The 23,417-nt window shown below is 37.2% G+C and overlaps 1 protein-coding gene across 1 annotated transcript in view; it reads right to left on the reverse strand.

The window, feature by feature from the left end:
* rxfp2a (relaxin family peptide receptor 2a) overlaps positions 1-23,417 on the reverse strand; it is a 39,025-nt gene that overhangs the window by 10,344 nt on the left and 5,264 nt on the right. The window contains exons 2-12 of the mRNA XM_067491557.1: positions 22,417-22,563; positions 17,936-18,019; positions 17,184-17,289; positions 13,582-13,653; positions 10,354-10,425; positions 9,535-9,606; positions 6,591-6,662; positions 4,508-4,582; positions 4,046-4,117; positions 2,317-2,388; positions 578-652 (exon numbers count right to left, since the gene is read on the reverse strand). Coding sequence (XP_067347658.1) covers positions 578-652; positions 2,317-2,388; positions 4,046-4,117; positions 4,508-4,582; positions 6,591-6,662; positions 9,535-9,606; positions 10,354-10,425; positions 13,582-13,653; positions 17,184-17,289; positions 17,936-18,019; positions 22,417-22,563 — 919 coding nt within the window. The remainder of the gene's footprint in view (positions 1-577; positions 653-2,316; positions 2,389-4,045; positions 4,118-4,507; positions 4,583-6,590; positions 6,663-9,534; positions 9,607-10,353; positions 10,426-13,581; positions 13,654-17,183; positions 17,290-17,935; positions 18,020-22,416; positions 22,564-23,417) is intronic.

The following is a 23,417-nucleotide window of genomic DNA, read 5'->3' on the forward strand; positions in this document are numbered from 1 at the left end:
AGAGATCTTTGCCGGCAAATGTCATAGTGTCTTCAGCATGACAATGTTATCTCAGACTGTGCCTGAGTGGCCCGGCCTAAGCTCAAACAAGCCTTTGTGCAGGGGCCTTAAGGTTTTCAGATCCTGAGAAAATCCTCCTGGAAGAACACTGTGTGTACAAACACTGTGCAAAGCTTCTAGAGACGTACCCAAAAAGACTGACGACTGGAAGTTTGTCTTTTTAAATTCTGCTGGACAAAAAGGTGTGCAAAAGAGCGAAGGGACTGAATAAGTTATGGAGTCATGTTTGAGATATTTGGAGGCAGTTTAACAAAATGTCAAAATTTTTATATTATAATACTTATAATTTCCATTATTTACAGTCTCAAAAATTGTTTGTCAGCTGGTCACCATCTGCTCTATTGTTAACATGTCTGCTTTTAATATTTCTGCAAAGCCACAGTGTAAATATGCTCTAGTGCATGTGGAACTTGAGCTTCTTGAGTTTTACACCCCATTTCACCCATTATCCCCTCCTGTGGTAATTCTAACATGATAAAACACAGCTCACTTTGACGCCGGACAAACAGTTACTCACAGTTTAAGGAGAGACTTGGAGAGGCTTTTAAAGGTGTTTTGTGGCAGCTCCTTGATCCTGTTGCTGGACAGATCACTATATCAGATTTAAAAAAAATACATGTCTTCAGTAAAATGCTATGATTATTGTGGAATGTCCAGATTATCAACCACCTGTTGCTACTGTTGAATTAATGAATTATCTTTCTTAAATGATGTGACAAAAATTCTATTCTATTCTCCTCCGTTATGTTGACAATGTTTCAGAGACGGAGATATCTTGAACAAAATCTATTTACACACTAAATTACCACAAACTTCTAAAACATTTTAATTTATTTATTTACCGGGTAAAGTGAGACCTTAATTGAATTTTAGGTCAAAAGCTCACCCCCTTGAGACTGAAGTCCCAAAAGACTAGAAGAAAAATGTAAAACAGGCTCAAATACAAATAAACAAATTTTTACAGTTAAATTTAGGATTCACTCTTGTCCAGCAATAAATTGCACTGAAGCAACATCAGTATCATCAGTAAATTACAGGCTAAGTACAATAATTATATCTCACTATTAAGCTGAATATCTGCTGTGTTAGTTACTGTACAGTTTGACATAAACCAACTATTTTTAGAGTTTTGTTGAAAATCTAAATGTAGAAGCTTTGATGAACTCACCCTGACAACAAACACTTTGATTCACTGAAGGAAATTAATTTGTGAGCAAAAGCTGATCTGTTGCCTGTGCAGAAAATGATTTAGGTTAATAAGGCTATGCCACAGTGGGAAATTTAAATAAATAGGTCATTGCTCCTGTCCTGTTCCTAAGTGTGTACAGCACCTCACCATGTGGCACAAATGAACTTGTCCACTTGTTTTATGGTTACAGATACTTATAAAATGTCAAAGAAAAAGAGCTGTGTGTGTTTGGACGGAGCAGAAATGTCTGAAGGCCACGATGCCTAAAAATGAACGGTGAGCTGTTGTCTTGATTCTGAAAACTCTATTGTGCACAAAAGTTTTATCACATAAAAAAAATATTTGTGATTTTATTTTAGCAGCAGCCTGGTAGATCAGTGGGGCTCTGATGCAGAAATCTGCAGGATCAAATTCACATACCAGGTGTTTCCTTGAGTGTCACCCTGTGGCTGCCCACTGCTTTATTGTCAACAATTATGACAATAAAGCTTCTATTCTATGCATATCAATGAGGATTTATTTGTTTTGCAGATGTAATGTTCTGTAGGTATATAACTCACTACTTCTACCACCACTTTCATTAATACATATCCATTAAATTTATTTTACCACCACAACTCTTAAGATCCCCCCCGCTAGTGTGTGTGCGCGAATGGGTGAATGAGAAGCAGTGTGCTTTGGTTACCAATAGGTAGAAGAGTGCTATATACTGCAAGGGCAGGTCATGTACCATATTAAAATAGTGAAATATAATTGATTCTTCCTAACAACTAATGATAAACAGCATTTTGCAAAGTCTGATCGCGTTATCTCACATTAAAAGCTGAAAACAATGTTTCCTCATAATCATGTTTTTCCTGATTAGAGCCTGACAATGGAAAAGATGTGCGGCTAGTTTAGAAAAAATCGAATTTGAGTCAGAGTGAGAAAAAAAAAAAGCATTCTCAGTGTGACATGTAGAAACCGAAACTCAATGTTAGATTAGATTGAGCCTATATATTTAATTCTGTCAGCTAAAAACTGAATTGATTTTATTATCAGAATGAAAAACACCTACGGCTACTCACAGTTCAGCCAGTTTCCACATAGACTGGAAGGTGTTTTCAGGGATTCTTCTGATCCTGTTGTCAATCAGTAATCTGAACAGGACAGAGCAGCCGTTAGAAGCAGCGCAGGGTGCGACATGTTTCAGTCCCCTGTGGTGAATCCCTGTTGCGACTGAATGAAATCTCATTTGTTGCAGCATCTAAACATATGGCTACCAATTTGCACAATGCTCCTCCTGGTGATAGTGACTAAACAGCGTTTTTTATCCCTACAAATTACTTTCTGCAGTGTGTTTAAAAGTCTTTGTCCGTTTACACATTCACTCTCAAATACCACCCAAAACTACCAGAGTACTACTGCAGGAAAAGGCAGATAACTCATAAACTTTATCCTCTGTCTCCTAGGGTCAATCCCTCTGTCCTAATCTTTATGATCTCAGATATAGAATTTTTTTAGTGGGATTGACCAAATCAATTTGCCAGTGTGACATAAAGCAAGAAAGCAAGAAAGTTGGAGCTAGATTGAAACAAGTTTTGCACATCTTCTAAAAGCAGAGAGGTGCGATCTGTCTTCACCTGACTTTGTGGTTTATTATGATGACAATTTTCTTTCTAAGTCGGAACGTGGTGTACCTAAATCCTACAAATAATCAAGAAGGTCTCTGATCAACACACAACACACATTTGTTGAGTCTTAAATGAAAAACAGATGAGGTATAACCAGAGAGGCACAGCATGAGAGTGTAACACACACCTGCTGGCGAGCGTGTGTCTGACTCATCATCCAGGAAAGAAGTAAACAGAATACTTTATATTTACTTGTGTGCTGCATTAGAGCTATTAGGCCTTTGTCCTCAGTCTTTTGTGTGCTAAAGTTTTTCTATGCTATTTACCAAAAATACTGGATACATTGTGTACGCTAAACTAAAGTGCTACTTTAACTTGCTTTCTATGGCTTTACTTTAGTGCGTGAATGTACAATTAAGCTTTTAAGCTTCCGTCTGACTTCCTTATATCAAAATATTTCCCTGCTTTTAGCTGATAAACTCCTCCAGATGACATGACCTGGAGGAGTTTTTCATCATTAGGAGTTCAGATGACGTCATCTGGAGGAGCTCTGGAAAAGCTGGTCGACCATGAATACAAACTCCATAGTGTGAGCAACGAGGCGACATAATCTGAACTGAAGCTTCCCCCAAGTGATGTTATCTGGAGGCATTTTTCTGCTAGAAGTAGAGAGATATTTTAATATAGTGAAGTCAAAGGGAAGTTTAATGGCATTTATTTAAATGTAATACCCAAACTAGAACCAAAAGGAGCAAATTTAAAACCAGCGTAGGCGTCCTTGAAGAAACTAGACGGAGAAGGCAGATGCTTCCACCGATCAAGTAACATTCAATATGTAAATTAGTGTCGTACAGTATGGCTGCAACAGTTTGTTCATACAGTGCAGATCATGGACCTGCATATGCAAAAGTCTGCTAGAGGTACAAAATATTATACTTTTCAACAAATGACCACTGTGAATAAAAAAAAAAAACACTTTTAGATAATATGACCACATTCTGCCACTTTCATTTTGCCTACAGAGAAGTTAAACACACTGTACTAAATAAGCTGCAGTGTAGCAGGGAGTTTTGTACATATACACTGTACATGATCAGCTGAAAGGAAAATGTATCTTTAAAAAATGTAACTTCCTGTAAAAAAAATCAGTGGTTCCTTTTAAGTTTGAAAGTGGGATACTCACAGAACTTCGAGCTTGTTGCACGTCTTCAAGATGGAGTAGTTGATAGTTTGGATTTGGTTTCCTTCCAGATCTCTGAAAGAATAAAGGGAAAAGGGAACATGGTGTGTCCACTTAATAAGTTACAGAAACACAGTAAAGAAGTGTTTGCTTTGGAATTTAAGTGCACGGGTGCAGACTAACAGCACAATGCTTTCAGACACACAACGTCTGATCATTACTAGTGTCAGACACTTCTGCCAGGTGCACTCTGCACTCGCTCACCAAACAGCTGGTCGAGCTGGTAGTCATGAGGACCCCTCACCTGATCGTCAACTGTCGACAACTACCTCTGCCTACCAGTGCCCACATGTTTCTATGTGCACAGATGTGACCACAGAAACACACATTCATCTGTCTGGTAAAATTCTTTGAGCACAGATATTTCCTGAATCACACTTAAGTACGCTGTCAGAGCACACTCACACCCATTCCAATGTTGGCATGTGTTCACAGAAGCTCGGGTGAGGGAACTGCTGCAGCGAAGTGTTCCACATGGATCTGATAGGAGAAGAAAACAGTTTTATTACACAGCTCTACAGATCAGGAGTTCGCCATCATGACAGAATGCAGTTGATGGTAAATGGTCTGAATAAATATTGTAGTTTTCTGCCTTATTGTTCATCACAGTGTTTTTATTGCTTCCTATTCATCTATTCAGACACACACTCTCACACACCGACCTGTGTTCTGACACAACTGATGAAAATAAATGACCAAAATTGGTAAACTACTGCCGCAGCAACACTATGACAAATCTGTCAGGACATTAATAGTCTAATGTTGAATTAGATTAACTTTAAACACTGCACATATAAACCAATGTCATTTAACCATTGTCTTGTGAACGGAAGGGGCAAAATCTAACCATCTGCAAAATACCGGATGCAACCTTAGGATAAATATCATTAATACTAGCTGAATAAAATTTACCGCAAGAACTGTTTCAGTGAAGTTTTCTCAGTGTTGTTTTATGCCAGAGTGTGTTATCTTGGCATGGAGTTTCTGTTCTGGACTGTTGTCCAAGTGTTTGAATATAAGCCCTGTGACTTTAAGGTTGGTGCAAAAAGTAAAAACGGAACACACAGAAACACTAACATGTATCTGCTCACAACTACATTAATATAAAGTGATGGATTAAACAAATACATGTGTTATAAATCCCTGGTCACGTAAATTAACAGAAAAACATGGAAGGTATCAAATTGGTTAAACGTGTTTAGCTTTAAAAATTGTTAAATTATTAACAGTATAGTTATTTATTTGTGTAGCACTTTACTTAATAGTTTCAAAGTGTTCTAATAAATGACAGGACACACCGTGATATCTAAAAACCACACTGTAAAACCATAACAAGGTAGACAATTGCTTATGAGATATAAATTCATAAATCAGTGAAAGACCAAACTACAATGTGTTTTTAGCTGACGTTTAAAAACAAGGGAGTAGTTGTGCGGATCGACAATACAACAGTTTATGCGCCAACATGGGATAAATCAAGAAATCCCTCTGATGTAATGTTAAGCAAAGTTTGAACTTTGATGGCGCAGAGAGACAGATGTCTTCAGGGACAAAGGACAAATGAATGGAGAGACAAAAAGAGTCATTTCTGTCTAGCTGTTGCTAGACCTTCTCTGCATGTTTAGAAACTTTATGACATTTATTAGGAATGACTCCTGTTGTGGACGCAGTTGAGGTTTGATGATCCCAGCCAGGTCAGTGAGGCAGAGCCTGGATAATGATGGATAATGAGGACAGGCACAATGATGGCAAGAGAGATGTGTAATCAGGGAATAAATGTTAAAGCTGCAAGATGTAACAATGGAGACTAAGCATGAAGGTACGTTTAAAAAAAAAGAAAGATAAAGGACGCCAAAAGCTATTAAAATGCATGAGTGTAGCTAATGTAAATCAGTCCACTGCTTCAAGATTTATTATTTAGTTTTTGTGTAACATATATTTTCTGTGATTTAAAATTCTCTTCAAAGCATTTTGGTCAAAACCTGTTGCTACTGAATGTTCTGTTCTCAATACATCTGACTTGAGTTGCTGGCTCATTGGAAAAGATGAAACTCAACTGCCAGCAGCCACGAACAGCTGTAATACTTCAACGTCATAATGACACAGAGACATGGCTGAGCATGAAATGAGGTGTGAAATTAACTGTTACAAATTATTAATGAGCCATTTGACAAGAATACAAGCTCTCAATCTCCTTTGAGCATTGGTAGAAAAACTGATATGCTGGAAAACCAACATGCAAAAAAACAAAACAAAACACTAACAACTAATACATTAAGATGTTTAGTCATTATTCTCAAATAGCAGGTGTCAAACCCTTTTTCCTTTTTTCATACAGATACACGATCAACTTAATCACATGTTTGTCATTGAAGATAATTCAGTAAATGTTGGAATGAGTTTAAGATTAGAAATCTGTCAAAAGTTCGGATATTTTTAGAAACTATATTTGCTTTGGACAAGAATGAATAAATAAAATTCAACTCACAGGTACACGAGAGAATGAAGCCCAATGAAGGTGTCCTGTGACAGGCCACTTAGTGGATTATGATTCAACATCCTGGTATAAAAAAGACAAATTAATGCAGGACAGACATTAGGTTAGTTCATTTTTTTAATAACACATTAGATGAAATCACTACCAGCTTCATTTTTAAATGTGACGAGCAATAAACATTTAACGTGAAACAGGTATGGGTTCTCACAAAGTGAGTGGTTTGATCTCATTCACATGTCAATGTGTCCTTTGGCAAGTCACTGAACCCTAAGGATTACGAAAATTAAAAGATAAAACTTCCAAATTATTCACACCTCACAGTCTTTGTTTGTTCTCTCACCTCAGATGTACATGTTCAGGTTATTTTTTTTTGCTTCTGTCAGAACTGTTAAGGGACATCTATGTAATGCAAAATTAACAGGGTTAGTTACTGCACCTACCTATATGTTATTTTTGTTATTAGCTGCAGCTTTGCAAATATAGTTTCTTTAGTTTCCATGGTAATACATGCTGATAATTTGTGAGATGGGGAGTGTGGTTATCCAACCCTGACTAATACAGTAGGACTGTTGCATTAATTTAGATTTAGATTTAGAACGAACATTTACCTCTTAGTATCATAAGCTCAAAACAATAAACTTGTAGATTTCAGAATTACGGCTCTTTAAAGGGGAACTGGCTCCTATTAGTTCCTTTCCAAGAGAAGTTAAAAAAACAGCTGATTTTTTATTGATGAATATAAATATTCACTAAAATAATGACATGAGCTTGATTTGGCACCACTAAATTACATATATTGTTAGGCTTAAACACAAACACACGTTTAGTTGTATTTAAACAAAATACTTTGTGTGACTGTATTTATTTGTGTTTTTGTTCAACCAGGGTTATTTAGTACCAGCTTGTGGTGTTTGATATTTAAAATAAAATAATTGTTTAATATTAGCTCCAGACTTAATACCAGTCTGAAGCTGAAAAAAGGGTGATGGTCAATGTTGTTAGTGGTTATGCCACACAGGTGGGATTTTGAGTCAGAAGACAAGAGGAAATTCTGGAGTGAGTTAGATGAAGTGATGCAGAGGTGAGAGTGTGGTGATTGGTGCAGATTTTAATGGACATGTTGGTGAAGGGAAAGAGTAGTGGAAGCTAGGCTAAGGACAGAGGTGAGCAGCAATATGGTTTCATGCCTTGAAAGACTACAACAGTTGCTGTATTTGCTTTGAGGATGCTGATGGAGAAGTTCAGAGAAGGTCAGAGGGAGTTGCATTGTGTCTTTGTAGATTTAGAGAAAGCGTAGGACTGGGTGCCGAGAGAGGAGCTGTGGTATTGTATGACGAAGTCTGGAGTGGCAGAGAAGTATGTTAGAGTGGTGCAGGACATGTATGAGAGCTGTAAGACCGTGGTAAGGTGTGCTGTAGGTGTTGTTTGGTGATGGACAGATGAGGTTAGACAGGAATCTCCGTGGACTATGATGTTTGCAGATGACATTGTGATTTGTAGTGAGAGCAGGGAGCAGGTGGAGGAAAATCTAGAGAGGTGGAGCTCTGCTCTGGAAAACAGAGGAATGAAGCTTAGCCGTAGTAAGACAGAATACATGTGTGTCGATGAGATGGACCCAGGGGGAACGGTGAGGTTACAGGGAGCAGAGGTGAAGAAGGTGCAGGACTTTAAGTCAACGGTTCAGAGCAATGGAGAGTGTGGAAAAAAGGTGAAGAGGTGAGTGCAAGCAGGTTGGAACAGGTGGAGAAAAGTGTCAGGTGTGTTGTGTGATAAAAGAGTATCAGTGAGAATGAAAGGAAAGATGTTCAATACGGTGGTGAGACCAGCAATGTTGTTCGGCTTAGAGACAGTGGCATTGAAGAGAGACAGGAGGCAGAGCTGGAGGTAGCAGAGCTTAAGATGTTGAAGTTCTCTTTGGGAGTGAAGAGGATGGACAGGATCAGTAATGAGGACATCAGAGGGACAGCTCATGTTAGATGTTTTGGAGATAAAGTCAGCGAGGCCAGATTGAGGTGGTTTGAACATGTTCAGAGTAGAGATGATGAATATATTGGTAGAAGAATGCTGAGGTTGGAGCTGCCAGGCAGGAGGTCTAGAGGAAGACCAAAGAGGAGATTTCTGGATGTACTGAGAGAGGACATAAAGTTAGTTGGTGTGAGAGAACAGGATGCAGAGGATAGGGTTAGATGGAGGAACATGATTCACTGTGGCGACCCCTGAAAGGGAACAGCCAAAAGGAAAAGAAGAGTACTTGCTTAATACAAGAGTTTATTACATGTCCCTTTGTGGCCACAGAGTTTTAAGTAATAATTGAGTGCTGAATGTTAAATGGAAGTGGATTGGATTTCAGATATTTAAATTACAGACTATACTTTATAGTGCAGCTCCACTGTTTGGCAGCTGGTTTACAGCTTCTCCCGAGGATGAAACACTTGTGCTTGTGGATGGATTCTTTTAAATGATGCACAGAAAGTCCTCAGGGACAGAATGACCCAGACCTGCTACACGTATAGCACAAAACTTCAGACCAATAAGAAAATAATCCACTTATCTAACCTCTTGATTTATTCAGAGATCCTTTTATTTTTATATTTTACACTTGACTAAAATATAATTTCATGGGGAAAATTAAACAAAATTCCAACTGTCCAATGTTTATGACCGTTCTAGCCACAACTAAATAAAGCTGTCCAGCTGTCCACCCTACAGCTAACACAGACAATTTTAAGCATATCTTTTGGATAGAAACTAAGTGTGCCCATGTATGGAAAAACCAGCAGATAGATCCCAAACTTATAATAAAACAAACACAAAACAGAGCATAACTATCCCATATGGACATGATAACTGCCAGAACCATGTGCTTTCTATTTATTACCACAGTGTGCAAAACAAAAAACACACGTGTATGTACGTGCATGTGTGTGTAACTCACAACCACTCCAGCTGATGGAGGTCCCTGAAAACACCAGGGCTGAGCGAGGATATCAAGTTATCACAGAGAAACCTAAGAGAAAAGACAGAAGCACAGTAAGAGGGATAGGTGTCTCCTAGTGTAGTTGTCTTGACTCCCAAAGATCTATGAATTGCATATACAAATACCCATAGTACTTCTGTTTGAAAGTAATAGGGATTAAAGGATTTGCATAAAGCAAATAGCCAATGGCTGTTTTTAACTGTTTTCATGATCAATTAATGACTTATTTTAGGGAGATTTAGAGAAAATAGTCTACACTCCCTCTTATTGTGATGCTTCGTTGATCATATTTCATTTTGCATTGTCACAGGGACAGCATGGAAAAAACTGTAGAATGTGTTTTTCAGAAATTTGTATTCAGATCATTTCTTTTCCACGCACAGTCCCTTTTAAAAATATTGGAACGTCAAAGCTAATTAATTTGTTTTTGCGCTACACAGAAGACATTTGGTTCCCTTTCAGGTGAGGGTTCCAGTAATTTAGAGGGGACTGTACATCCAAGAACTGCTCAGTGGAAATTTGACTTCATGGATTTAAAGAAATAAAATGCCATCTATAATTACTGGGGTCAGAGTTCGGAGATTTCTATATTGTTTATATTAAATTGCTCTGTGAAGCTCAATGAATTCCATCTCTTAGGGGTTAAAATATTATCTCTCTTTTGTTATCTGTCCTGTCTCTTCATCTGAGCAAAAACCTAGAAAAACTGGAGGACATTAACATCACCATTGTTTCAGGAGAGAACAGTGACAATAATTAGGTGCGCATTGTACTTACAACCTCTTTAAATTGTGCAGACCGCTGAAGGCATGTTTGGATATGAACTGGAGACTGTTGTTTTGCAAAAAACTGCAACAAGAATGAGAACGAAAAAAATAATTAAAGAAAAATGAATGTTCGTTATTGTGAGAGGTCACCATGTTTGTCATGCATATAGGCATCACTACATATTCTGTGTTACTACAGCTGTATTGTCGGATGTACAATCATTTCTTTTCCTTTTTTAGACTTTATACACTAATGAACCTATTCTCCACATCAGTGCATAGAGGACATTTGACTGCAGGGAGGACAATTAACGCCTCAACGTTAATAATGACACACTAATAACCACCTTACCTTTATTCTGTAATTAAAGTTTAGAAATGTGCAGCGTTCCATGGTCATTTCAGACAAGGGGAAGTATTTGAGTGGTAGTGCTGCTTATGAACCAGAAACTATTGCAGATTCTGCAGACTGACCTGCCAGATGAACACAATCTGTCACACTAGTTTTGTTAAGAACGAGCACAGCAATTAAAATGAGTTGTTTCAGTAGTGTTTTAGGAACACGGAGTACATGGAGAAAACCGTCTGAAATAAGGGTTAAGAACTGCTCTGTGCCAAGTGGTAGCCCTTATTCCACTGTTACTGTTTGGTGCAAAAGTTTGAATCGCCCTTGATAAATGAAATATAAAATAAACTTTAAACAAAAAATTCTGATGAAGGAACATCACAGCTCTGTGTGCATCAACTATTATGTTAATTAGTTTTGCTCTTTGTGCCATTTCAAAGTGTATGGATTCAAACTTTTGAACAGAACTTCAAGCATGACAGATAATGTCTAACTAGTCTAGATTGAGAGATTTTGTGTCTCTTTGATTTTACAGCCACTTTTGGTATAATAGACCGTTGAAGCAATTGTTAATTGGGTGAAAAAGAAAAAGTTAGTGTTATATGCAAACAAAACCAACATCATGACAATATGTACAGCTAGAAGGAGATGAAAACTTAAATAATTGCATTTAATGTGTAAGATTGTTCAAATTAAAGCGGTAACAGAAGTGAAGTTGTTTGGAATCTAAATACAAAATAACTCAGGGTAGCTCACATCACCAATATTTTAAAAAAGGTTATGGAAATGAAAGAAATAGTTGGGAGACTTATCCAAAGTAATTGCTATTAGGTAAAAGGGCAAACAATGAAAATGTATGTGAGGCAGCATTCAATATGTACAATTTGGTAAAAATAAAGATTTTAAAATACCTGCTAGCAATCATAACGAATTTGGTGCAAGATAAACATAAAGGTAATATGGTAAAACAGAAATAAAGACTATTTTGCATTACAACGAATTAGAACTCAAATGGGCGGATAAACTTTCACAAGCAGAACAATGAAAGAATGGAAATCAATATAGTACTATGTTGCCAATATTATGGGAACTTTAAAATTGATGTGAATTGTAGGGTTTTATTATAGTGCCTAACATATGTATTGATTAGTAGTATTAGACGTTAGTACTGCATTCAGAGGTTTTGTTACAATAGAATCAAGAATAAGTGAATAAGTGAATATAGTGAAGTGGGTGTTTGTGCTTATAAAGTACTATAAAGTACAGACTATGTTTCTATCCATCCATTATTTATAACCACTTATCCTGTTTAGGGTTGCAAGGGGTTGGAGCCAGGGAGATTTGACCCATCGACCTTCTAGCTGTGAGGCAGCAGCACTTACCACTTCACCACCGTGTTGCCCCTGTGTGTCTATGTTTAGAATTTTATTGTATTGCGAAACAGCTTTATTTGTTTGACCCGGAACGTTAAGACATAAATTAGTCCTGTAATGTTTACTGCTTATTATTTTTTTTATATTTGATGTGTTTGGTGTAATTACACATGCTGTTTATAATGTTATTGTGTTATTGTATTGAGGTGCTTAATTGTCCAAAACTAATTTCCGCAATGGGACAAATATAAGTATGTTTTATCTTATGTTATCTAACATTATTAGAATATCATGATTGTTTTTTATTCATACTTTACTTACTTTTACTTACTTAAACTGTACTTTTCTATATACATCAGTCATCAGTAAACTGAGCTGGAACATTAACCATTTTGACTTGCTGTTTCAGAATAAGTGTAATTTAAACACTTAAATGTCAACACATAAACTATCTTATTCAGTCTGCAGATAAAAGCTCTAAGTAATACAAGAAACACACAGACACACACACACAAAAACTATTTTTCAAACAAATGTCTGACAGAAAGGTTTTCTGTGCGAAAATGAAATTATATTTTGCAGAAAACACTGTCAACAACCCAATGCTGCAATAATGAGAGTTAGGAAACTCAACAACCTTATGATTGAAATACAATAAAATCATTCTAATTGGTACATACAGTATTTTAAAAACGATAACTATGCAACTGCATCGTGTTGATGTGGCAGCACATTAAAAATTTGATTGTCTATTATTTGGATTTTAGTGATCGGTTTGTCAAGCCCGTAAATTAAAAACATAAGAGAAGAAAGGTTTAATTATGATATAAACTTTATGTCTGAGTCTGGAATAAAGGAGAAAAACCAAAGGAAAGACATGAAAGTATCAGCCACTATCAGTATTGATTAGTTTTTGACATTAAATAATTCAATTCATTATTTTAGCCATCTTATACTTTTTGTCTTTATGCAATATTTAGGAATTAAATCTTGTTTAAACAAGTAAAAAAAAAACTCCTTTCATGTAATTATCTCTTTCTTACCATGTTTTATTCACTAGCATGTGTAATTATTGTGGTCCTCTGATAAGATAATTTCACCAGCATCCTACATATATTACTGTCTCACAAAATCTAAAATAATAGCCGGCCATGTTGGTAATAAACCTCAGCAATTAAGCACAAATTGGCTACACTGATGAGCATTAGTTCCTCCAAGCACACAAAACAGTCTTTGAGATACTCAGGGGGATCTGCTCCAGCTCCGTCCTTCACTTATCTGTAGAAAATGCTTTTGGCTAATGCTGCTGAAATGTTATTTGATTAATGTGGATTTAAAGTACTCCATTTTTATAAATCATTAGTTCTGCCTTTGCCTCAAAAATGTTCTTTAGAGCTGCTATGCTTTCGTTTGCTTAAGTCTCCAACAAACTGAGGAAGTAAACACACACATCTACTGATTGTAGACAGGCATGAATAAGGAAAGGATGTAGGATGGAGAAGAAGCACAAAATACTCACAGTCTCTGTAGAACAGAGTATTCTGAGAAAACATAATCAGGCAACACTCGGATCTTGTTGCTCCTCAGCGACCTATAACAACCCATGAAATGCAAATGTTAGAAAAATGTAACATCTTGCATAAGCAGACACCTGGAAATCAGATTCATCCAACTACAGACAGAGAGAAAGCAAAGACTGAAAGGTCTGAAATGATTTATGTAATAAATAACCAAACACAACTGCTGCAGCTTTATTAAAAAACTGGCTTTTAAAGTCTTCTTGCTGCCACATCACAATAATAAAACCATTATCTGTCAGAGTGGGCAAAGTAAAGACTTGAAAAGGTCTCACACACACACACACACACACACACACTCAAAATGTTTAAAGGCCCAGAAATCACATAGTACATCATTTTAGTTTCTAATAATTCCTACCTTTGTCTAATGCACCACAAGAAATGCACTGTATCTGACTAAACAAAAGCACCCGCACACCAACACCATAATAGATTTGGTGAACAATGTACGGTAGTAAAATCTAAAACATCTTTCTAGCACAGTAGATAGAAAAGAGGGCAACAAATCTCCAGCAAAAAGCCGGCATTACAACAAAGACAGCCGCAATATTCTTCATATTCCTACATTTCATAGGCTTTTATAATCAGACATCCAGAAAAGTGAATATCTATGTTGACACTGTTAGAAACTGTAAAAGCATTTCTGCTCAGACAGGTCCAGGATCACTGTGCACTATGTCACTCAACATTGTTCAAATGAAACATTACACAGTATCAGTGAATTTACGAAAGATGAAACCAACCAAACAGATGATAGAACAGAAGCAGACCTTAAAAACTAACTCAAACTGAAGCTAAATCAAAGTCTTTGTATGTGACTTTATGGTGGACTTTCTCCTGTAAACAAATAAACTAGAATGATACTGTGAGCAGAGACAGGAAGGTAATGATGACACCATCTCCTATTTCACTACGACATTTTGAACTGTAAATAAAATGATCACAGTTGTAGTTTGCATCATTTTTGTCATCATCATCCTCTCATCATCTACATCATCTAGTCCCCAGTGGGGAACACATAGTTCCACGTTCTTTTTGCATCAATCCTAAAGTTTAGTTTTGAGCTGGTGAATATTTTTTTTCTTTTCTGGCAGTAGATCTTTATCATTCAGTTCACTTAAATGTATACGTGTAATAAATCAGCATAGCTGGAAGTTACGAATGATAAGATTTCATTCTTGATTGCATCATTTTTAAGGAAAATAATATGTGTAAAAGCTGGAGAATTTAGGCTACGGCTGAGAGGTACGTGCTTGTGATGTATTGCAAAAAACAGGATTTTCAGGCTGACATTTTCATGCAAATGAAACAATGGTTATTATCCAAAACCATAAAAAGTCATAAACTCTGAATGAAGAGGAAGGTTGTGCATTTTATTGCCTTTAAAGATTTACAGGTTTTAAAAACACCTGCACTTGTACACCACTTTCTACACTTCGAAGTAGTTAACCTTAACTATAACGCATGCATACACTTACAAAAAGTATTAAAAATAAGTATTTGTTAAAATTAGGTCCACTTTACTTGTTTTTTAAGGCAATTGGCAATTTGCATGTTTTTTTTTTAAGTAGAGTTAACTCATTAGAATTGATGTTGAGGATGTACTTTCGCAATTATATACTTTGAAGTATAAAATCCAACACGTATCTTAATGTGAAGAGGGGTGGAAGCCGCCCTTGAAACAGAGTTATTGAACTGTACTTAAACTGAACTTAAATGCCATAATGAATCTTTAAATGAGGTAGTAAATCATAAATTATTGATGCAGCACAGCCCAAAATGTCTTCATTTAGCTAATAATTACAACTCTGTGGCTTTTCTTCAGGGGTGTATAACTGATTTTGCCCGTGTAAATTATTTAAAAACCTCTCTTCTCTTAAAAAAAACTTTCTGGTCCAATTTCATTTCCTGACTTGCATGTGTATGTGTGTACAGTTTGTGAGGGTAGTCTGAGAAAAGTACAAATAATATAGAAAATGATGGACTGACGCTCTTTGTTGTGTTCTGTATTCACTATTTGACAGGAAACATTTTCAACTAGGAAACACAATTTGGCAAAATTAAACTACTCAAAGTAAGAAAAGGAACAGTAACAGTAAAATTATGTTATTGGGAGTTAGATTAAACATCACAGGCTGCAATTTATTTCCATATGTAAAGAAACTAAAAGCAGGAGCTAAAAGTGCACAAAATGAACTAGAGTTAGGTTATTAAACAGGCACGTGCATTGATGTCTAATCTCATCTTTTACTCACATATGTACTTCCTTTACTCATTTACCTAAATCACTGACCTGCTTACCCATGAGCTACCCATGTTACACAAGTACAAGTTATAAAGAATCTTACATCATCTTAGAGACACACACAGAGGCAGAGGTGTGTAGAGCCCTGCAGAGGTGCGGTCTAAAAATTGTCCAATTAAAAATGTAGTCAAAGGTTGCTTTGCAGAACCGAGGGCCAGCCCCTTAAGCCTGTAGGGGGTCTTCAGTACAGCAAACACCTGTACCCCGTCTAGTCTATGAGGAGCCCCCTGCAGGTGAAGGGCCTGAGATGGAGGAAGAGTTTCCATAGAGACAATATCAAATGAGACCCCTCGTCTCCATCAGTCCTTTCAACCTTATGATTGACTCAGGGACCCCCACTATCCCATCCAACACCACACTCAAATTATTTTCAGCAGATTATCACACACAAGACCATAGGTGTCAAAATGTGGTTGCTTAGATTTGTGGGAGCAAAAAAAAAGACCATTAAAAAAAATGGGAAAAACTGCTGAAATGTCTTAGAAGGAAAAAAACAGCTGTGAGAAAAATCTAATCCAATTTTTATTCATTGGAGAACAGTCAGATTGCTTCGTCAGAGCTACTCTTGTTATTATTCATTCATTACATGTCACAGCAATATCCACAGGCTAACAAGCACTGAGTCTACTGTGGCCATGAATGCATGTGTCTGTGCCTCATAAGTAAACTCCAAAGCTCCGTGTCAGTCTCCTCGGCAAACAAGCTGAAGTTCAGCATGGGAAGTGAGGAGAGCAGCGAGTTTGAGAGCCTGTACCTGCCGGGTAATGCTGAGATAAGTCGAGGATATGGGTTTGTACAGAACTGTGTCAGCAGCCAGGACAAAGGGTTATAGCTACTGTGAGCCCCAAAGGGCAAATGAGTCAGTCACTGCCCAAACCACTAAAGGCAGGCCACACTCTGTGACACAGCCAGATTTAATGGCTATTTAAGCTTCTAATGCTTGAAGGTATAAGGCTGGCAGGAGTAGTTACGGTGCAGGACACACCACAAAGACGAGACTAATGACTGCGTCCCAACAGCCCAACGCTGGCTGATGGACAACATTCGGCATGTTGTGTCCTGATCCTTAAAGCTGCACTCAAGCCCTGGTATGCCTTCACATTTTTCACATCGAAATTGCTAGTCACAAATAAAGTTCAAAGACACACACACACACACACACACACACACACACACACACACACACACACACACACAGGCACAGGCACACAATCATTACAGTCGGAGGACACTTACAGGAAGGTGACATTTGGAGAGAGAGGAGGGACATCCTGCAGTTTCGTGTCCACACAATAGACATTTGTCTGCGCGCATTTACAACTCTTTGGATACTCCTGCAAGGCTACACACACACACACACACACAAATACAAACACACACAAAACACACAACACACACAAAATACATGAAATCTTGATAAACAATCTTGATAACGCTTCATTCTAGGCTGAGATTTTCCTTCCATCATGTTATCTTCCATTAAAATAATCCCATTGACTTCCCTGCCATGTTTTATGAACGTTTTTACATTCGGGTAAAATAAATGTTTTTTGTGGGACTAGCATTTATTATTAATTAGCATTTATTACTATTAAGGTCTTTTTTTAAGCTACGTGAAACTGTCTTTTCACCTCATGTCTATTAATACTGTACAGTATTAGGGAGACAGTGACAGTCAGCCATCTTTGCTGAATGAAAGCAGACATTATCACCTTCACCTCCTCTCTGAGCTCTGGAAAGAGCTTGTTATTTTGTACAATAAGTCCTGTTGTAACAAGGACAGAATGTCTACCATTGTCAAGGAAGCTGCCCTGTAGCTACAAATTACCGGAGACTTAGGAAATATCATCTAATAGCCTTCATTTGATGTAAAAATCATTATCGTTTCTAGTTTTAGTGAAAATTTCATCATGACAAGTAAATCTAATATTGCAAAATGATACATATTCAAACATACTGGCACAAATATTGTATACAAACACACTTACAGCACTCAGTACGAAGGTGCTGTTCCAGAATATTGGTGGTCGGTACTTTTTGACCAAATAATTTTCCCCATCCGATGTTGTCTCCTGCAAAGCCAAGTAAGTAACAACAGTTAGGCTATTTGTACACCACAGAAAGAATCCAGTAAACACCAAAAGTACAACAGAGTAGACAACAAGATTATAGGAAATTATTATCTGGGACAGAGGAAAGGAAAACTCAGAAGTGTGTATTTCATCAGTAGACTGTCTAAAATCTGTGATATAAAATGTAAAAAGAAATTCTCACAAATCTTATTTGTAGTTAAATATTTGTTTCTTACAATTGAGATGAACTAAAACATATTTATAAGAATTATTGTTTTATCAGGAACTGCAAACTCAACTGCGTAATTAGTGTAATAGTGCAATGTCCAAAAAACATTGCAGGAAAAAGGAAACTGCCTTGTTTAATGTCCCCCTAGTTTGGACCGATCTGAGAAGGAATGGATACCAGTTTGAGAGCAGGTCTGAAACCTGTGCTGGCTACAACAGCCTCTAGTAAGCTGGGGTGGATCAGAGCAAAGGACAACAAAGAACGTTAGGCGAGTCTGGATTCAACAAGCAACAAGACAAAATTTAGGAATTAGTGAGAGTGGCTGAGCATTTGTCCTCCAACCAGGGCATTGGCAGTTCAATCCCCACCTTGCTTTGCAGCTGCTCTCATCAATGTATGTGTGTGTGTGTGTATGTGTGTGTGTGAATGTGTGTGTGACTGTGAATAGGTGAGTTAAAGCAACTGTAATAGGGCTTTGGGCATCAATAAGGAAGAAAAGTGCTGTATAAGCGCAGGCATTTTTATTTATTTATTTCTTTTTTCTTTCCATTTCATTTAGAGACGACTTTGTAAAAAAGTCGTGCCTTTGATCCAGCTCCTCACCACATATTTACATTTTTTGGGGCAAGACACTGAATGAGAATTTTATTTTTCTTAGGACTACATGCCATTTATTTTGCTTCTCCATTTACAGGAGTACTTTCTCTTAAAGTAATATATTTCTCCTAAGCAAAGTTTTTGGGAAAACGTTACTACATTCAAAGGAAAAATGTAAAGTATTTTCTCAGGAGACAAAGAACTGACAACCTATAGCAGCACAGTTTTCATTTGGGTTGTCTTTGGCAAAATGATTTAATTAGTGCAAGTCATGTCTTTACAGCTTGGTTGACTTTCTCAAGGCAAATTTTAATGTGAAAAGAGTGAAATATGTGGCCCAGGGGACTAAAGGAAAGGCTAAAGCGCTGTTAAGTATAACTTCCTGACATTTAATACAATTACCTTAGAAAAAAAAAGACATTAAACTACATTTGAAGAGAGCTGACAGAGACCAACAATTCACCGCAGGTACTTGGCTCCACTGAAAACATTACTTAGGGAAATTATCTGTCACAGCATTAAGATACGTTCTACACAGTAGTTGGCACCAGTGTATTTCACAGCAAAGCTTCATCAACAAACTGTCAAAAATGATTTAACTTCGGATACTGTAATTCAGACCCCATGCTGCATTCGACTGACTGATTTTCTAATGACAGATTTTAGCTGGCACTCTTGTCTCTTAAAAGAAAGAAAGACATTGTGTGTGTGTACCAGCTGCGGCTTACAGTGACTCTGCACTGAAGGCTGTAAGTGAACACAGTTAGAAATCAGCTTTGAAGAGTTGCTCGGGATGAGGAGCAGAAGTGACAGAAGGTGATTTTTCTCTCTTTGTCCTCTTTTGTCCAACTTCTCTCAAGTCACAGCCACTGAAATAAGGATTTTCTGAAAAATGCAGTTCATGAGCACAATACACAATGTTCTTTTAATGTTCAAGTTTGTCACAATTTTGTTGCTTTGTAGTGTAAGTTAGATTGAAAGTAACTCATCAGCTCTCAATTTGTACTCACACCCCATTTAAGTACTTCACAACAAGTGATTATCGTTGTGCATGTTTAAGTAGGATGTACACAGATCAGCCACAATATAAAGGTACAATCTAGTGCTTAGCCTTGAATTCTACTTTTACAAGGTCATACATTTCCCAGTTTTAAAGTTGAAACTGTTAGAAAGGTGATAAGTCTACTCTGTGTTTATAATTGAGCTCTTAGTAGGTGGTTAAGTCATACTGGAGTCCACTATATCAAGAGGGGGTAATGGAAAGAAAGAGGAAGAAAAGGACTTGCAAATGATGGATGGACATGAAGAATACAAACTCTTCAAGTCTATATAAATGATTTTAGACATAATCTAAATCTGAGCAAGTTTAAAGCTTGAAGCTGGAATCTGCTGCAAAATAATTATTAGATAAACAGAGACACACAACGATTGTGTTTTGTTGCAAAAGGTTTGTTTGCTTTAGTAAAGTTTGTAGACAGCTGAGAAATCAAATGCAAATTTCCAACTTTTTTTCAGTTGTGTATTATTTGTGGACTTTATGAACAAATTAATTGAACAAATGAATTCCACGTCAGTGAGATCACATCAGTGATCGGATTTGCTGGGGTGTGGGAGATCAGAGATCTGTAGCAGAGGGCAGGCGATGATTGGGAAAGTCCAGAATACCTTTGACAGACAGACAGACAGACAGACAGAAGACCGGAGATCAGAGTTTTGTGTGTTCTTAGGATTAGGCATCAAAAGCACTTTTAAAACCTTTGTGAGCCAATTATCTTGTTGTAGCCAAACTTTACTTTTTTGGTGCTGTCACCTGAAGCTGGATAAGACCATAGAACTTTAGTAAAAGACAACTAATGAGCTGTAACGTATAGGGTCCTACTCATTCTGACTAAATATATTCCTTAAAGTGTCAGGATATTGGAAACGTCGTTTTAAACACACATGTGACACAATGTGAACAGTTGGACAAATAAATAGCAAAACAATTTATGAAAACTACACATCAGCTGTAAAGCATTTCTATAAAAAATGTTTGTTTGTGATGTGTGTTTTTATTAAAAACGAATTATTGGCTTTTAAATGAGCTTTAAAAATCGCATCGGGTTCCGCTGCTGAGTTTCCCAAACTCTGAGCAAGATCAAGCCAACTCTTATTTTCAAAAAAAAAAAAAAGAAGACACATGACGAAGCACATTTTTAATTGGCCTTTTTTTTTTCCAAGTCCATGTTATAGTGTTGCACAGCATGGCAGTGAGGGCAGGACGCCTGATAATGAGTGTGGGAAATAGGAGAAGGGAGAGAACAGAATGGGTTTCTGCTTATTGTGAGAACTCACATCCACAGCCCAGCCTGAGACTAATGTGTGCTCCTTCTTCATCTAGCTTATACATAAAAATAAACCTTACGTCGCAAAAAAAATTTTTTTAAAAGAAAGGAACATTTCTAATGTAGCACATAGACAGAAAGCCATTGTTTATCTCATTTCTAACACCTTTTCTGGATAAAAGATTTTTTTCTTTGGTGAAATTAATCTAATTTAAAATTGGCTCATTCTCTATGACAAATTGCCTAAAGGTTTAACACTGTCACAGAAGAGTAAATATCCACTAGATAAGGAGCTTGGCCTTGAATAATAACATAAAACAAAACAGTTCTCAGATCCAGTACAGACAAGTTGTCATTTCACAATATTCTACCTTTTCTGTTGTGTTCTTTAATTAATTTATTTATTTATTTATTTTCTAGATGTCAGTGCTCTTTTATTTTTCAGTTAGTTCATGGTTGTCGACAATTCTGGGTGTGAAGAGCTTTTTCCAGGGCCCATAAAGTCCAGATCCTGAGACAGTTACAAGAGGTTCCAGTGGGTGTGGAGGTAAAACACTAAACCAAAGTGAAAGATCCACAAATGTTTGATCTCAAAAACTATTGCATGCTTTCCGTGACGGTACGTACTGCTTAATATGGTGAGATGAACGCAGTGTTAAATGCTCTCACTTAAATTATGCAAGGACAAATGATGCAGCCTTTAAATAACAGACTCCTTTAGTGCAACGTCATGACTTTTTTTTTTTTGTGCAACAGTGTTGAATAACTCCGGCAGTACATCTTTATAATAAATTGTCAGAGTGGAATATAAGTCTATGAGCTCTCCCGAGAGGATGGTTAATCTTATTGCGTGAAAGCTGTGAAGGGCTCAGTAGTCCTCTGATGAGCAGCCTGTTCCTCTGTGAATGGAGGGAAGTACAACAACTGTCAAGTCTCTCCAGCATCTTGGAAATGTGTGGGGTTTTTTTTGTGCCTGTGTTTGAAATATAAAGCTACTCTGTGCAGAACCTCTGTGATTATGTCATATATTATGGCAGCTTTTTCATGCTTTCCTTACTTAAGGTCGTAAATAACCTAGAGTTCTGGCATTGAGAGGTTTATATTTACAACTGTCCCCAAAACGTAATGTAGGCTGAGTTCAAGCAGTGGCAATTACAGCCAATGCCAAAGCGTCTCACACATTTGCCGGAACACTCAGAGGCGGCAACTTGGTCACGGTGACACACAGCACTCACGTGCGCACTTACCACAGCGCCGCTCGTCAGCTCCATTTGGACAGTCGTTGTGCCCGTTACACTGCAACGCCTGTGGGAGGCACTTGCTCATGTTCCCACATGGGAACTGTCCGAGGGGGCATCTAATGTCTGTGTCCACCCTGCTGCCTGTCACCAGTGCTGTGGAAGAGACACAAGACAAAGATGGAGATTAGACCAGGTAACAGTTAACAGGAAATTAAGCTTAGTGTTAAGTCTGTTTTATTATATGACAAATTTCACTGATACTGTGATCGTAAACGTTGTAATTTAATGCATATTTTCAAATTTAAGATGTGACTGCTGTTTAATACATCAGATATACATTACAGAATAACATCACTGAGAGCATGATCATTTCAATCATGCCGGTATCACCTGTGATTCTGTGATTGGAGTTATTTTCTCTAAATTTCAGTTTTTGGTGGGATGGAAATGGGAAAGCTATTAGCATATGGATGAGAGCAATTTTTCTAAGTTTCATTTAACGTTTTTCTTCCGCTCATGTCATAGTTGATAAACAAAATAATTGTATAATTGTAAAATTACATTTTCTCAGGTTAATGTTTTGTCTTTGTTATGTACCGAATCCCCCCCCATTGGCGATAATATATATATAGGTTACTTCTTTGCAATTGATGTCCAAAACACAAGCCAGCCCTGACACTCTTTACCTGGCATGAAGACTTAGGTTGAGGGTGACATTTATTGCATTTAATTATGTCTTTGGCCTATAAAATTATTACAGCTTGCCAGTTAACACAAAGACCCTATTCATATCTGTAGCGGGCACTTGGTATGATTTCCTTTTTTATAACTGTTGCACTGACACCCAGTATACACTTATACACTTTCTCAATCAGACACTACATCAATCAGACACAACTTTAAAACGGTAAATGTGAGTTATAGCGAGTCTGCGGCTGCACAGCAAATCATTTTTACGACAGTAACTCTTTTGTGGGATCAAACCAAAATCTAAAATGTCGAATTTC

This window comes from Channa argus, chromosome 22 (assembly GCF_033026475.1).
Source record: "Channa argus isolate prfri chromosome 22, Channa argus male v1.0, whole genome shotgun sequence".
Lineage (NCBI taxonomy): Eukaryota > Metazoa > Chordata > Actinopteri > Anabantiformes > Channidae > Channa > Channa argus.